The 16,438-nt window shown below is 38.9% G+C and overlaps 1 protein-coding gene across 13 annotated transcripts in view; it reads left to right on the top strand.

The window, feature by feature from the left end:
• The window catches only part of CELF2 (CUGBP Elav-like family member 2), a gene marked incomplete at both ends in the record, with an annotated part of 370,914 nt that overhangs the window by 323,311 nt on the left and 31,165 nt on the right, over positions 1–16,438 (top strand). For all 13 annotated transcript variants that reach the window (XM_080352320.1, XM_080352319.1, XM_080352310.1 and 10 more), the window contains 2 exons: positions 959–1,022; positions 13,014–13,148. In XM_080352320.1, the coding sequence (XP_080208446.1) occupies positions 959–1,022; positions 13,014–13,148 (199 nt within the window). The remainder of the gene's footprint in view (positions 1–958; positions 1,023–13,013; positions 13,149–16,438) is intronic.

Here is a 16,438-nt window from a genome sequence, read left to right on the forward strand (position 1 = left end):
TCGATGATCCTGAGGGTCTCTTCCAACTGAAATGATTCTATGACTCTACCTTGTACAGAAAGTGAAGAAAAGCAATTTGTTTCTCATAAATTTAAAATGGTATTTTCCTTTGTCCACTTGTAAGATGGAAACAAATTCTAGCTGCTGCCCCTGTTGGAGAAATCTGAAATCCACAGTCATGAGTCTCGGGTCCTGGATGGCCAAGAGAGTCTCCCCTGCAGCACAGCTGAGAGGGAGCATCTGCCTTTGGTCACACGGAAACAGAGAGGTCTCATTGAGCAGCTTTTGGATAATTCGGGGAGCTCCTGATGATTCCGAGTTAAACAAATAGATGCATCCATATAGATGTACCATGTAGGCATATATATACACGTAATATATATGCATACAATGCTTTGATAAAGTGATATCATTATAAACAGCTATTTACCTGGCAATTAAAAATATATATTAGTACTGAGGTAGGCTAATTAATACTGTGGCAGGGTAAATTGTTATATACAAATACCAGTCTAATGACTATCTGTGTGCTTGATTCATGGAGATAATAAAGAAAAAACTGAATTCAAGGGGATGGGGGAGAATGGACTGTGATTGACAGAGATGAGTTATGGTAACTACTAGACTACAGAGGGTTGTAATTAGTCACGCTATGTTGGTTTAAATAGATTTAACACCTGGTTGTTAAAAAGAATAAATTGATTAATTGTTTTAAAGCAGCAATGTTATTGAGTTTCCCTTGTGTCTCTGTGTTTCTTAATAGAGATTAGACATTAATATGGATTTACAGCATTGACTCTGGGGATGTTCATTCCAACAATAGACAGAAGCAAGAGACTATATAAATGTAAAGGAAAGCAGAAATACTCCAAATGTGAAATGATAGCTCATTTTAGTTTTATCTTCATTTGTTACATTAATGTCAGATAGATTGCTGTGTTGTGTTGTTAATTTGCAGCTCCTGCAGCAAGCAACTTCCTCCAGTAACTTGGGTGCCTTCAGCGGCATTCAGCAAATGGCCGGTAAGTTAAAAACTATTTCCTTCTGCTCCAGCTATGTTTTATATTCTTAAGCTATTGAATTCTGTACCTCTAATAATCACCTTGTCGGGGGCGGGGAAGGTGTTGTGTATTAAATGTGGCAGATGTATTGGCAGGGGACAGCTCGCGGTTCAGTGTCAATAGAAACACTTTCTCCCCTCTTTCAGAGACTGAAATTAAACCCGGTGCTCCCAGGTTGTGCAAACAGTTTGTCTTGCATTAGTCACCTGCCATTTGTCCAAAGTAACCAATTGTAAATTGCAGGAGAGCTCTCAGTCCCTGCAGCCGTATCCTACCCTATGAAAAGTGCCAGTAAAGCAACAGCAGGATTGCATTCTAATTTCCAGTGAGATTTCTATGTCCTGAAAAATCAAATTAATGGCAGCCCTCAAATATTTTAATAATGGGTGGTGAGTAAAAACGTTCTGACCTTTTTAATGAAACCCAAGATTACAGGCCTACCTTCAGTATGAATTTTCAGGCTCCTTTTATAATCACGGAAAATTAACTGGGTGCCTTTTTGACTTTGGAACCCTAGTTGACAAAATTACACAACAGAAGCTTTTATGTAAAAGTATAATCTTTAGTCTGGGGGACAAAAAGAAAGAAAGAAAAGGAACAAAAAAAGGAAAAATCAAAGTGTGACTGGATTTGAAAGCCAGCTAGTTGGAGGGTTTCTTAGTAATGAGCTGTGTGCCAGTAGTAACTGATGTGTAGTGATTAGCAAAAGGTCGTTCCCACTGTGTGACCTACCATGCTGATACCCCAACTTAACATGATGCTAGAGAAGGCAGCATGTGCAGTAAATCAGAGCACAGATGCACATTATGCCTGCCGCGAGAAACTGTTAAAAAGCCTTTTTTCTTGTTATAGGGAAAGAAAAAAAGGAAGCACAGCACAAAACCCCTAAATTGCTACATTAGTTTATTTTAATCATGAACCCACTGAATTAATGAAATACAACATCGTGCTTGCTTCATCATCACAAAATAAGGGCTGAAATATTCAGAAGTCTTTATGAACACCATTTTCTCACTCTTCTTTTAATCCTGGTCTTTTGCTTCTTCTGGTTCTGCTTTGAATGAATCCTGAAATACTTTAACAAGTAGAGATATACCGCACCATATAGCTATACCCCACAGGTATTCTTCACTCAATTGTTATATTATGCCATTATTGCAGTGACATCAGAGACTAATGTGAACCTGCTGTCTGACAATATAAATTGGCCTACAGATGACAATATCTCTGAATTATTCTCTTTTCCTCAGACCTGCTGGCAGTGCTTGCTGGTTCTATTATGTTACACTTGCAATCTAGCATTTTTTTCATCAAAAAAATGTATCTTAATATGATAAACAGAACACAGCGGCTCGGTAACAGTTTTATACTTGGCAGTTTTGGAAGTGGCTTTGAGCTCAGAGATTGTGTTTAATGTTTTCATATTTGGTTAGGTCTACAAAATGAAAGAATTGAGACCACAAGGAAAAATAATGTGATATCCGTTGCATTATGTGGACCTTAGAAGTTTTGTTGCCTATTCCTCACTGTTAGTGTAGGTTCAACTTTTTCTCCAAGAACTATGTTGAAACCAAAAATTTTAGTCAAGTAGCTTCAGGATGGGATCTTGATCTGAGATGTGGTTTATTCTCTGAAAATCATATGGTCTAGTACAAAGTCATAATAAGAAATCGTAGTGACACATCACTGTCACTTGAGGGATATACCTTCTTGAGTACAGATTAGATTGCTGATGTGCTCATCTATGGAATAATTTAATGACTGGTTGCTTCTCCTGAAAATTATGGGGTTTTTTCTCTTATATTCATGTTATCAAAACAGCTTGAAGTTTACTCCTGTCTTTCCCCAAAACATGTAAGTCCTAAACCTTAATGTTTAAGGTCAAATTAGTGATATTAAATGCAGCTCTACAGGAAAGTGCCAAAGACTAAGCACTATTTCATCATTAAGACTGAGAGTTCATGTTCTCTCCTCAGAAATCATGCAGAACTATGTTATGCTGTGCATCTAGTATTAAAGATTCATCCACTACGTTTTGTGAAAGCAATAGAAAATACTCCTGTGTCTGCAGCAATATCTTGCATTACCTGCTGAAGCCATCCTTGAATGTTTTTAAAGGCCTAGAGTTTTTAACTTAAGCTATACACATTCATTTTACAAAAACTAATCTAACCTGTATATCTGTATTGTGTCTAGCTTGCCTATTAGTGTAATATTTCAAGGTGAGGAATAAAATCTAGACACAATTGAGGAAGGTGTTAAAGAAGATCCATCATTGCAGCTTGCAAGTTCTTTGAACTTTGTGTCTGAGGGGTCCAACTTTTATCTTTGAAGTCAATCGGTGTGCTTACCATAGAATTCAGACACTGAAAGTTTGATCAAAAGCCACAAGAGCCATTAAAATTTCACTTTTACTTCCATGTCAGGGCTCTGCCATCTCTTTTGTGCTAAAGTTTCAGTGAAGTCACAGTTTGCTGAATTAGGACTAAATACAGTCACGCCAGTGTCTAAAATTGGGGACTCTTGGATCTACAAGCATTTGTTTGTTCTACTAAAGCTCATGTTATCTTCATACTTGTGCTGTTTTATTGTAGCTGGCACAGTCAGTTGGATTTAGTTTGAGAACAAGAAGATAACACCCCGAGACCGAATTAGTGTTTTTCTTCGAGTAAATTTCCAGTGTTTTTGAGTTAGAGAGGCAACAATTGAAGAGGTTACTGTTATCTTCATTGTTTGGGAGCCAAGGTCTTTCTGGGCTCTCTATCTGCAGCTGGAAAGGGGAGCATGGATGGGACTGACTTTGACTGACATCCAGACTTGACCATTTTGCAGAGACCTCTGGGCCTTTCTGCCTTTTTGGTGTTTTTCTCTTGCTTCTCTTTTTCCTTGCTTGCTGTTCAGGACCAGGGTCCTCTCTTCCCAGGAATTATTTTATATTTTATTCTCATTATATATATATATATACACACATAAAATTACTTGTAGTATACTACTGCTATTTTGTTATTTTATTAAACTGTTTTTATCTTAGTCCATGACTTTCTTCCTTTTCAATTCTCTCCTTGATTTGGGGGGGAGGTGAGGGAGTGAGTGAGCAGATGTCGTGGTTTTGATTGATTAGCTGAGTTAAACTTCAACAATAATGAACAGAAAGAACACAGCACATTCCCAGCTGCACATATGAGGAAACATTTGCCATGCAGTCCTCTGCAGTATTTTTTCTTAAAGAGCGAAGACTGATTTTCAGTGTAAAATTTGAATATCATGCCTCAGTCTGGTTGAAGTAGTTTTTCTGTGGCAAAAGCAGAGATTCTTTGTTAAAAGAAGCGGGGGTTTTAGGCATTTCTGGTTGAAGAGAATTGAAGTTTGTTTGTTTGGCAGCTGGGGATTCAATCCAAAGAAAAATGGGGACTTTTCTCAAGAACTCACCAACATACAGGCATTAAACACACAGAGGGCCAGCTCTAAAAGTGAATGCTGTTCTTTAGCAGTTTACTGGCCCTACGATATATTCATTACTGCCTTTACCCCATGTTCATAAACCATGCATGAAGTCCAACCAAATCATGAAAACTGGTTTAATTAAAATTTGGTAGACATTAAAATTTGAGACACAAAAAGTTGTAGTTTGCCATTTAGCTTTCCAAGCTTTAAGGTTGCACGCTTGATTCCCTAGTTTAGGTTTTCCTGTATTTACTGAAAAATGACATTTGCATTAAATTGTTTTATTTCAGGTGCCAAGGCAAAGACAATAATGTAATTTGTTGAGACTGGTAACAAATTTGGGGGAGTTGGTAACGCTGCCCTTGGTATTAGAGTAATCCCCTGGTGTTGATTACAGGAGCTGAGCCTACCTTGCCAAGCTCTGCTTCACTGTCCTTTGTAAAACATGCAAGCACAAACCACCATCAAGTGAACATTTTGCAGTGAGCACTTCCCCACTTTTCCTCCCCTCCTCTGCTAATGCTAATTTAAAGGCAATGCTTTCTCTCACATGCCTCTCAAGCCTCAGCTTCTAGCCTGAGCTTTGTCTTTGGGGAAGGCTAATAATGTAGATGAATTACATTATGTGATTTGATTGTATTACTTTAAAAAGACAATGCAAGCTACATTAAGCACTAGCAACCTTTCAAGCAAAAAAGATTGCTCCTTCAAATATATACAAATTACATGGAAATCTTAGTTCAAAGGAGATTGATGTTGCTTGAATGTTTGCATTGAATTTGGCTGGTGCTGGGTCAGGTCTTAAAAGCTGCAGTTATTTAAGCCAACCTGCCTGTTTTAAGAAGACCCTGGAAAGTACTATACAGACAGTATAAACAGGGAGGTTTTATATGACATAGGGTGATCGCAGAAAATTGAAATGTTCAAAAATATAGGATCTGTGAAGATCTCCTATTTGCTAATGTAAAATGTTTTGGCAGGAATAAATATCTGCTCATGCAGAAATATTTCTATATATGTCACCACTCAGGACATGTAAACATGTATAGTTCTCATAAAAGACACAAAGGGACTCTCTTAATTTCATTGAACAGACAGTGTATTTTGCCTTCTGAAATCACGCAGGAGATGAAACCATGCTTTTGTCTTTTCTGGCTTTTGCTTTGAGATCCCTAAACCCTCTACAGCTGGGACTTTTTATATTTTTCCAATGTATGGTTTTTTTCTGGTCCTTTCCAAACTCTCTCACAGTTTGGTTGCATTTTGGGTTGAACTTCTGGCCCCTTCTGAGCCCTGTTCAAGCCATTTCACCCTTCCTCTGTTACTCAAGCCAGATTCCCTCCTGTTGCAGAGTCTGTAGGAGCAGATGGGTGAGAGAAACTCTGTGAGGTTCTGCTTTCTGAATATTTCCCTCTAATTGTTGGATTGGCTCGGTAGATCTGGAGGGACCAGTTGGAAGCCAGGACCATCTGCACAGAAGCTCAATACTTCTGCATTGGCCCAAGGACCCTTTATATCCTCTGACTCTTCGGTGGCCTCATTCCAGCAGAGCCATACTGAAGGAGGGCTTCTCCTGCTATGACCTCTTTAGGGATATCATATTAAAAGTAAAGGTCACTGAGAAACTGTTTCCAGCTCAAGGGAGATAGCTGTTTCTTGAAGATAACTACCAGTTTTGAAAGTGTTGACATCAGGGACTAAAAGCATTGAGCTTTTGTAGTAGTAATTCCTTTGAAAGTCCTACTTAATTGAACCCATACAATTAGATTTGGTTGCTATATTTTTTTTTAAGCTAATAAATTAAACAACTCCATTTAGCTTTTTTTGGAGAGGCAGAGTTTGAAGCAAGTGAGGCTGCTCTCTGCACACATTGCTTCTGCTCACAGGAGAAGGAGAGGCACCTTGAGAGGAAAAATAATGCTTGGCAGTTTATGAGATGTGCTTATTCAGGTGGTAAAAAGGCACAATATGGAATTTTGGCCAAGTCTGGGCACAAAATCTGTAGCCTTGCCTGGGCTTTCCATAGGCAGTGAAGGGAAGGAGAGGAGCTTTTTATCGCCTTGGTTCCTCTGGGAGTGGAATTCATCCCACTGAACCCCAGCAGTTTGGAAATTAAGCATCCAGTGCCCCTGCAATGTCAACGAGGAGTCACTCACAGGCTGAGATTCATCCTACCAAGGGTAGGTCTATTTTAGGATCAGATGAATCATCCACTCACTCTCCTTTGACTATAGCAAGAGCCCGATTAAGTAACTTTTATTCAGATAAAGTTAGACCAGATGAATCCTTCCCACTAGGCCTGGGGAAGTTTCAATTGAGAAAAGTGCATTTCTTGCCAGGATATGTTTAGAGCATGTATAACCTGAAAATGTGCTGAAATCCTACATGAATCTATCAGTACCTCCAACTTTCAGTTGGATTCAAGCATATACTCTTAAAAAACAGGGCAGAACCAAATCACAGTATCACAGTATGTTTGGGATTGGAAGGGACCTCAAAAGATCTTCTAGTCCAATCCCCCTGCTGGAGCAGTAACGCCTAAGTGAGGTCGCACAGGAACATGTCCAGGCGGGTTTTGAATGTCTGCAGAGAAGGAGACTCCACAGCCCCCCTGGGCAGCCTGTTCCAGTGTTTGTCACCCTCACTGAGAAGAAGTTTTTTCTCAAATTTAAGTGGAACCTCTTGTGTTCCAGCTTGATCCCATTACCCCTTGTCCTATCATTGGTTGTCACCGAGAAGAGCCTGGCTCCATCCTCGTGGCACTCACCCTTTATATATTTATAAACATTAATAAGGTCACCCCTCAGTCTCCTCTTCTCCAAACTAAAGAGACCCAGCTCCCTCAGCCTTTCTTCATAAGGGAGATGCTCCACTCCCTTAATCATCTTTGTTGCCCTACGCTGGACCCTCTCCAGCAGTTCTCTGTCCTTCTGGAACTGAGGGGCCCAGAACTGGACACAATATTCCAGATGTGGTCTCACCAGGGCTCATGGCTTAATGTGGGCTTAAAAGTTGTTTTAAGGGCTTTGCTAGATCAGACACTAAATAGTCACGGTACCTTTAGCGCTGATCAGATAAGCAGCTTTTCTAAAGGTAGATACAGACTGTATGTGGTTTGACGGAAGTAATGCTCAGGTCTCCTGTCTATTTTGAGTATTAAAATATTGCTAGAATAACATCACTGTCTTTCATAAACAGTTTTCCCCCATTTTTAACATCAGCATCTGGAATGGCTGATGTCAGAGTTGCTTATTAGCCTGGAGATGATAAAGTTTACCTTAATACACAATTTTTAAGGTACAGTCAGGATTTAATTCAAAAGGAATAAATCCTGATATTTGGGAAGGGTAAAATTTTCAAAGAAAAAGAAGCCCATTTATTGGCAACTGCTTATGAACTGTCCAGATTTGTCTCTGATAATCGCCACTGACTTTGAAATTCTCCATGTCACTAAAATGTAGCTGGTGCCTTCTTTTATTAGGAATTTGTTCAGCAAGCAAATCACAACTATTTCCTAATATGATTTTATTATGGTTTTGGAAACCCAAGAGCTGATGATGCCTAAGAAGTCTTCAGGAACGGCTCATGACTCTGTTGCCTCCTCTACATATACCTAGTAATTCTGAATTTATGGTTATCACAGGAGAAAAACTGTGGTGACTGAAATGAGGCAAATTGCTTCATTGTATTAAAGTTCGCAACGCAGGCAGCACAAGAAGTTGTAAAATGTAAATCTCTTGCTCTCAAATTTCCCCGTGTTTTCACAGAACTGCATCTGTGACTGTGCAGTGCTACAAAAATTTCCTGCGAATGTGCTAATAGGCCTTATGAGAATGTTCTATCACCACCCATCTGTCACTTTTTAACAGGCCTGATTGGCAAGCACTTGTAACAACTGACATCTGTTCTCGCTTATTGATATGTAGATTTATGGTAATTGCTGTGAACAATAAGACACAAAATTACCTAAGGTGAACGTTAAATTAAATTTTCATGCCCCTATCCTTATAAATAATTTTTTTTAAATCTTAAGTTTCAAGCAAGGCATACTGTGCATCTGTTTTGTACATAAATTAATTGTTTTTTTAATCTGCCAAATAACAAAATGAAAGTTGAATTTCCTTGCAATCTTGAATATTTGCCAAGCTGATAGCACATTGGTAAATACATGTTATTAAAAACGGAATCAAACTGTATTGTGATTCTGGGTTTTTTTAATCATTTCCCTTTAATTCCCAACATCGTCTCCATCATGAAGATCAAGAGTTATTCCTTACCCTGAAGTTTTTTTCCCCCTACAGGGGGATTTTCATTTTTCATGTGCAGCTCTGCCTGTGAGGCTGTTCTTCAACGTTAAGCAATTTGCATTTCTTCAGAGAGAGGCGCATTTGCTGAGTGAGCAGCGCTTTCAAATAAAAACGATCTACTCATTTGTGGTCCAGCTCTGTTGCGGGATTTGGGACTGTTTTGAACAAGCTGCAGGATGTGAAATGTGTGAAGACAGTGTGTGAAAGGGGAGAGAATAAGAGAGGAGATTAGTCCCATAGAACTGTACCTTGGCTGAAGTTCAATTGAACCAAAAATATGCATTTGAAAGCAAAATACTCACTGGGTCTGTGACTTGAGAGCATTTGGTTTCCTTCTCCAAGTTTGTCCTAGCAAGTAAGACATTGGCACCCTTGACAAGTTGATGGGAGAAACCAATAAAGAGGGAGGAAAGATGGTGAAATGCCTGGGGAGTGTGAAACAGTGATGACAGGATTTATTTTTTATATGTTTGAAAAGACAGTGGATCTTAAAGACAATTCATATTAAGTGATAAACCTGTTGAAACAACTAGGTCTGAACTGTGCTGGATGGCAGTGTGTGCCATGAGCCCTTGGTGACAATCACATTTGGGTGGCCAGTTCAATGGGGTTCTTTGCCATCCTTCTGTTACGCATGTGTGACAGAAGCAAGCAGTCTTTTCTTCCTGAAATCACTGAAGCTGACACCCGGTAACATCTGCAGAGCTGGTTTGTGGCCAGTGTCTTTTAGTCACCTCTACAGTAAAACAGACTGGGTGGGGAGATGACTCCGTCACTGCATGGCTCTTGCTTCTCTTTTTTTGGCGTTCAGACTCTTTTGTCAAGTTGATGGGTTCCTCTTGTGCTTCCACAGGAAATGTCCCACTATTAAAAAAATGGTTTTGTGGGATGAGGCAATGCTGGAATTATTTTGCATCCATACAGGCACAACAGTGGTTCGTGAGCCCGGAGAGAGCAGTTGTTTGTTCCGCTGCCTGGTGACCTTGTCTTGGCTGCTGCGCTTTTCCTTGAGCGCAGAATAGTGTCTGTGCTGCCTTCCAGCCACACAGCTCACTATGCTCACAGCCTTCTGCAGCCTTGCAGGCATGGATGAAGCTGTGGACATCAAATGCAAGAGTAAAAGCATTATTAAATTGCTTCAAAATTCATTTGCATCTAAACTGAGGTTTGAAGAAAAGTCCTTGCGTTTTCCAGAAGCATGTGGGATTTCCTCTAGGTTAAGCTATTTTGCAGTCTCTCCTCTAGTGCCGTTCTGGTTTTGGCTATTATTTAACCCTGCCATGCGTGCTGTTTAAAAGTCCGAAGTGGAAACCTCCTCATAGACGACAGATAAGCTGATTATGACAGTCCTTCTGATGAATAACTAACCAGTGGGTGACAGAAAACCATGCTGCTGTGGTGAAGAGCAACCTACTGCTTTCCCAAATCTCTCTTGTAGAATGGCACGAAATATGGCCTCAGTGAAGAAGAGCAATGTTTGCTGGACATTCTTTGCTGATTTATTTTTTATGAAACAGGAAGTTAAACAATACTTGAGGACCAAATATCAGTTCAGGATGAAAATGGATTCTGTATCTCATTTTGAGAACCACTGTCTACTTTGCAAAGAGCTGGACCCCAGCTTTAGTCTTCTCCATCACTAAAACATTGTTTGAAATAAACTGCACAATTCTACTACCAAATAAAGGATCTTTTAATGAAAAAATAATACACTTGAGGCAAGCAAGTAGGTCAGATGAGTAGTTAAATATATATATATATGCTTGCATATCTGAATTTCTATCTGAATTGTACTTTTTGACTGAAAAGTTCTCAAGTTGAACCAGAGATGAGATTTGAAAACTGTTATGAGTTTCCTTGCTGTGTCTGGTTTCAGAAATGTATTTGTTAATATGATGGTGCTTCTAAAACTTAGTTTTAGACTAATAGTAAAGGTTCTTTAAATATTCAGTCAACTTTTCCTGCTTTAGAGGATGGCCTTGTTCAAGATTTGAGATGTTTTGAGCAGTTTTCTTCTATTCATTTGGGTATCCAATACCTAATTCTCTAGTATTTATAAAACGACCATGTAATTAAGGTACAGTTTTGCCATTTCAGAGTTATCTTTGTATTCTAAGCACTTAAACTTTGTGAGAGCTAGTTTAGAAGACTGAACAAATTGCAACAATGACCCATGATCGCTTGATTTAGTTGTTAGACCTTATTGTCTATGTTAATAATGATTTGTGAGTATGGCAGCTTTATTGCACCTTGCAAATAATTTGCGTTGGTAGGGTTTGAGAAAAACGTTATTTCTTAAGATGGTCATTAGCCTTCAAAAGAAGCCTGAAAGAGCTCTTTTGGTCATGTAATTCCTCCAAGTGTGTGGTGCAGATTCCAGACTACAAAGTGGTGCTTTCTTGGATCAACTGAAACCTTACTCTTAACGTGTTGTCATATCACCTTTTCAAAAGCACCAACATCTGAGCTGAATGTGGTCATTTGATTAAGCCACAGAAGTCAGAACTTCAACCAAGCTAGGTGGTCATCTGAGACCAGACCTGGAACATGCTGTATTTAAATTTGAGGGTTTATTCACAAATAGATGCTTATATCAAGGTTCATCTCACAGTTCCTAATGCTGGGACAGTAAGAATGTATCTTTATGGGGCTCATTGATTGTACCAACCTCAGTCTGCAATATATGTGTTTGAAAGTAATATCACAGTCAGTTATTGTAGGAGTTCTCAATTCCTATAAAATGCCTCTCCATTGCATTTTTTCCTTCTCAAACGCACTTACAAAGCATATCATTTAACCTCCTTTCTTTTTTTTCATCTTCTTTAAGTTGATATTAAGGTCCCCTCATTTGAGAAACAAAGTGTGTAGGGAGAAATAATGTTCAGAAAAAGTTGGACAAATGTCCAAGCACTCAAGCTCTTCTTTGGGTGTTCCCCAAAACTCATGCAGTCTTCCCAGTGCTATCACTTGGTCTATAAAAGGTATTTCTCCTCCTACCGCCTAATCTTTTGTGTGTACTTATATTATCAGGACTATGAGAACCTAATAAAGCTCTTTTAGTATTTTGTTCTCATTCACTTTGTCAACTCTATGGAGGGCTCAAGTAGCATACATAGATCACCCTTGTGTCCAGACCAAAAAAGATGATCCCTCACTGCCATCCAAACAATCTCTCTCACATCTGTGACATACACATCCAGTCTGAACATTGCTGTGGGCAGTCGTATCTTATTCAGAGGACCCTGAGAAGGATCCCGTTTATTTAATGCTAGCACTTAATTTGTGTCTACATTTTAGTGTCTTACTGAAGCTGTTTGCCTTAGATTAAGTGCTTAAGTACTTTGTCTAGTCCAAGGTAAAAAGTAGGTACTTTTGAAGGCATCTGTAGAGGTAGACTTCTGTCCCTCTGATTTAAGTCAAATGAATGCCATTTTCTGTTTCTTAATAATCTTTTTTCCATTTCACATAAATTGTATTTATTGTTTGTCCTTTTTTAATTGCCATCTTAATTAAAGCCTTTGCAATTGAAATGCATCCATTAGTTCAAAGTCCTCATTGAAATGCAACTATATCTCCTGACATCTTCTAAAATGATGAAGTTACAGATGACTGAGTACACAGTCCAGTGCTTGTGGCCCGCAAGTCCCTCCCTCAGTGACGGTTCTGTGATAAGACTGATACTAATTTGATATTCTTAGTTCATATGTGGTTTTAGAAAAGGAACATCAAAAGGAAGATCAGCACGATTATTGGCTGCTGCACAGCATAGCCTTAGTACCTACATTCAGAGGAGACACACAAAATAAATTGTATTTATCTCAATTATATGACCCTGTCCTGAATGTGTTTTAAATGTTAGTTATCTTCTTTACACCCCCTGTTGTGTCAGGAAATAATGTTGCACCTGGGCTTCACACAGGGTTTAAATGACTTTTAATTCTACACTTCCCTTATAGAAGAGACACAAACCAGGTTTAATTTTCCTAAACTATAGGCTGGTGCCTTTGCTGTGTTCTCTCAACTCCAAGGTAGAGAGGTGAGAGATGCTACTCAGGGTGGTTAGCAGATTATAGATGTCTTGGGAAGGAAAAGAAGAATTGAATCTCTTGGCAAGGTACATCCAAATCTCTATGTCCATTGCAAATCATTTACTTTTTTTCTAATGCCATCCTTTCACTAACCCAATTTCTTCTCCACGCAGGCATGAACGCTTTACAATTACAGAATTTGGCAACTTTAGCAGCCGCAGCAGCCGCCGCCCAAACCTCAGCTACCACCACCAATGCAAATCCTCTCTCCACAACGACCGGTGCTCTGGGAGCCCTCACAAGTCCTGGTAAGAGCAGAGTGCTTGCTATCAAAATAGGAAAATGAGAATAAATGGGTAGACAATTGTTAAAACAATGATTCCGTGTGTCTGAGTTCAGTGGTCATATAATTTTCAGAAGCCCTTTTAATATTTTTGTAGCTGTTATTTTTAAGCCAATAGCTGACTTTTGAAGTGGTCCAACGTGGACACATTGACCTTTCCAGATTCATTTCAGGGGCCATTAAAACCTAATGGACCCATCTTATGAAACTCTACATGAAAAGTACAATTTCATGGGAAACTTAAGCTAAATTATACTTTTCAAAAAGAACTCAGAACACGAGCCTTCTCATCCTACAGAAAGATCAACCGAGGTGGTTCTTTTTAATCCCTGAGAAACATATCTTTGATTTCCAGTACACCATGTGCATATTGCTTTCACCTATCATGAATTTTTGTGAAGGTCTTCTACCTTTTTTCCCTTCTCTTTTCCTCATTGTAACCTTAGTGGAGCTTTCTTCTGCTCCTGAGAATACAGTTACAGAATTGCTATCAGATGCACAAAGAATATGGATTCTGACTTCATTACACAAAGCAGAAGACAGATTTATGGGGGGAAAAAAGGGACAGGATAAGAGGCACAGGTGCCTCCATGACCATCATGTAGACTTTCAGTCATGCGTGTCTGATATCTGCAAAACCCTAGAGAGAAATCAGGACAAATCCAGAGTTCAGCAACACTCTAGCAGCTCCAGAATCCATGGGGAGAGATGGTGATTCAATTTACTTACTCCAGATTTACATTGATGTAGCCGAGTCAAGAATCTGGCCACTTATCTTACATGAAGGCTGCAGGGTGTAATTATTTGCGTCATGAAGTGTGTTTATTGCTGTTCTAAAAAACATTCATATTATTTTAGACAGCACTAAAGAACGTTTGTGTTTAATCTTGTTTAAGTGTGTATTTATTCCCCATGAAAAAGTAATTCATGGCAGACGGTTTGAGTTCATCAGCAGGGAAAATACTCTTCACTGAACAACAGAACTGAGACCAAGTGTGGTGCCAGGTGTTGAAGCTGGCCGGTGCTTCCCATTATATTATAGTTTTATTGTTTGTCTGGGAGAGAGGTTAAATGGAAGGCAGCTTGGCCAGATACAAAGTTTGTGCAGCATTTTCCTGTTTATGGTGTAAGGTTCATCTTGACCTAAAAATCATATTAATTCACCACATCTCTGAGAAGCAGGTTGGGTGGAAATAATTTTGGTTCGCTGATATATATTTTTTTTAAACCTGAGCAACCTCTTCCCTCTATCCTGGAGCTGAGATTTAACACTTTGCAAAAGGCTAGTCTCAGTGTCAGTGATTCTCTGCTACTCATGTCAAAATGTCACCCACTTCTAGAAGCAGAAATGTTGCATTTCGTGCGTGCTCTGTAATATCTCTGCAGTTTAGCTGTTAAATGTCTGAGTAACCTGACCTCCCAAAGCGTGCTCAGCATTTCTTGAGCCACACTGACAAGACTTCTCAGGACAACTCAACGTACCAAAATGAACTTTCCTTGTCCTTGCAGCTCTGCAGCAAAGTGGCACCAGAACCTCAGGTGGCAGCATGTTTCTGTCGTGATCTTTGTCTTCCTGTGTTAGCACAGGACTCAGATTCATCCTTAAGGTTCATGTTTTCCTCTCTGCCTCTCCAACGCAATCTTCTTATCCACCCTGGCTATTCCCTATTTGAACCTGGTCTCAAGGCTCCTTGGGTACCTAGAAGGTGGTTTCATCTCATGTCCAAGACTGCAGAGGGACATGGTTAGAAAGGTGCTTCACCTGGCCTGGGCTGGTATTTCTTTGGGATAACTAGAGCTTAGTATTGCTCAGGGTGTTATCACAGAGCAGACCCAAGGTTTTTCAATGGAGACTAATGATTTTGGCAACACATTGAAGACGTATTATTTTCCAAAAATTCTGGCCATTTAGTCTTTGAAGTAGTGTATTCAGAATGACAATTGCTTTTGAAAGTCTTACAGAAAGTAGCTGTATACAAGTGTTTCCAATATTTGGTGTGTCAAAGAGAAAGTCTATATCTAATAGGTCCACTAACCTATTTATGTTGCACAACCAACCTAAAATCAAGCCTTGTTAAAATGCCCTTCAGTTTAACCTTTCTTATCTGGTTCCACATTCTCCACCCTATTAAATATTTTGTAAACCTGAACAATATCTTCAATGATTCTTCTCAGCTCCATGGAAAATGAATTTAGTTTGATAAAGCTTTTCATAGTAGCTCAAAGTATTTCCATTAAAACTTGAAATATGTTGGCAGAAAACATTTAAATCTGCCTTTCAATGTGTGGATATGTGGAGGCCTTGAGGGTATTTTTTTGGTCTAGTTTTCTTTTAATAGAACACTTCAGTTTGTTGTGTTTCATAAGTGTAAATTATTTCATCTGATTTCAAAGTCTACACTAAGCCTAGGAAGAAATGTTTGTGTCTCTCCAGATAATGCATTAAATTAATATTTCTCAGTTCAGAAAACTGCCCAAATTTAGGAGAATACAAAGGTACATGCTTGAATTTAATCCTTTTCTTGATGTTGTTAAAGCCAAAATACTGCACGGAACAAGGATGGGTATAAGCATGTACTTCTAATATGCCCTAAACCATGACAGCCACATAAATCATATCCATGTCCCTACCCATATATAACTGTATCTCTCCTGAATATCTCTCCTGAATTGAACTTTGATCAAGAACTCTTGTTCTGTCTCTTGTAGACATGTGTTATAAGAGCCCCAAAAGGTGGTTACTTCCGTTAAAATTCATCTTGTAGCCTAATTTTACATATGTAAGATTTAGCAACCTTTAGCGCATCAAAGTATTATGAAGGGGATGGTGGTCAAGCCAACTTTGATGTATTGGCAACACAGAAAAACAGGCCAGGAAGTGAGAGACCAAAAGGGCATTTGATATTTGAGGATGTCAAGTTTTGCTGCTGGCTTCTAATTGCAATATATTCAAAAAGAGGAGAAAAATTTTCAGCATCTAATAGTGACTGTTTAATCTCTATGAAACTCCTTCTTGAAGGTTCATACAATCACGTATTTCCAAGCAAATTAAACTCCAGTGATCTTTCTCTCATACATGCTTACTAAATAGTTTTGACTGCAAGAGAGTCTAAGGACATTCATTCTCCTCCATGTGCTAAATACTTTCTCTTAAGCTTGAAACAGTGTTCATTCAGAAAGAACAGAGACAATGCAATCCCCCAAACTATTAATTTTTTTATAATTGTAAATTTATAATTTCAATTTTGCATACCC

The sequence above is a fragment of the Nesoenas mayeri genome (genome assembly GCF_963082525.1).
Source record: "Nesoenas mayeri genome assembly, chromosome: 1".
NCBI lineage: Eukaryota > Metazoa > Chordata > Aves > Columbiformes > Columbidae > Nesoenas > Nesoenas mayeri.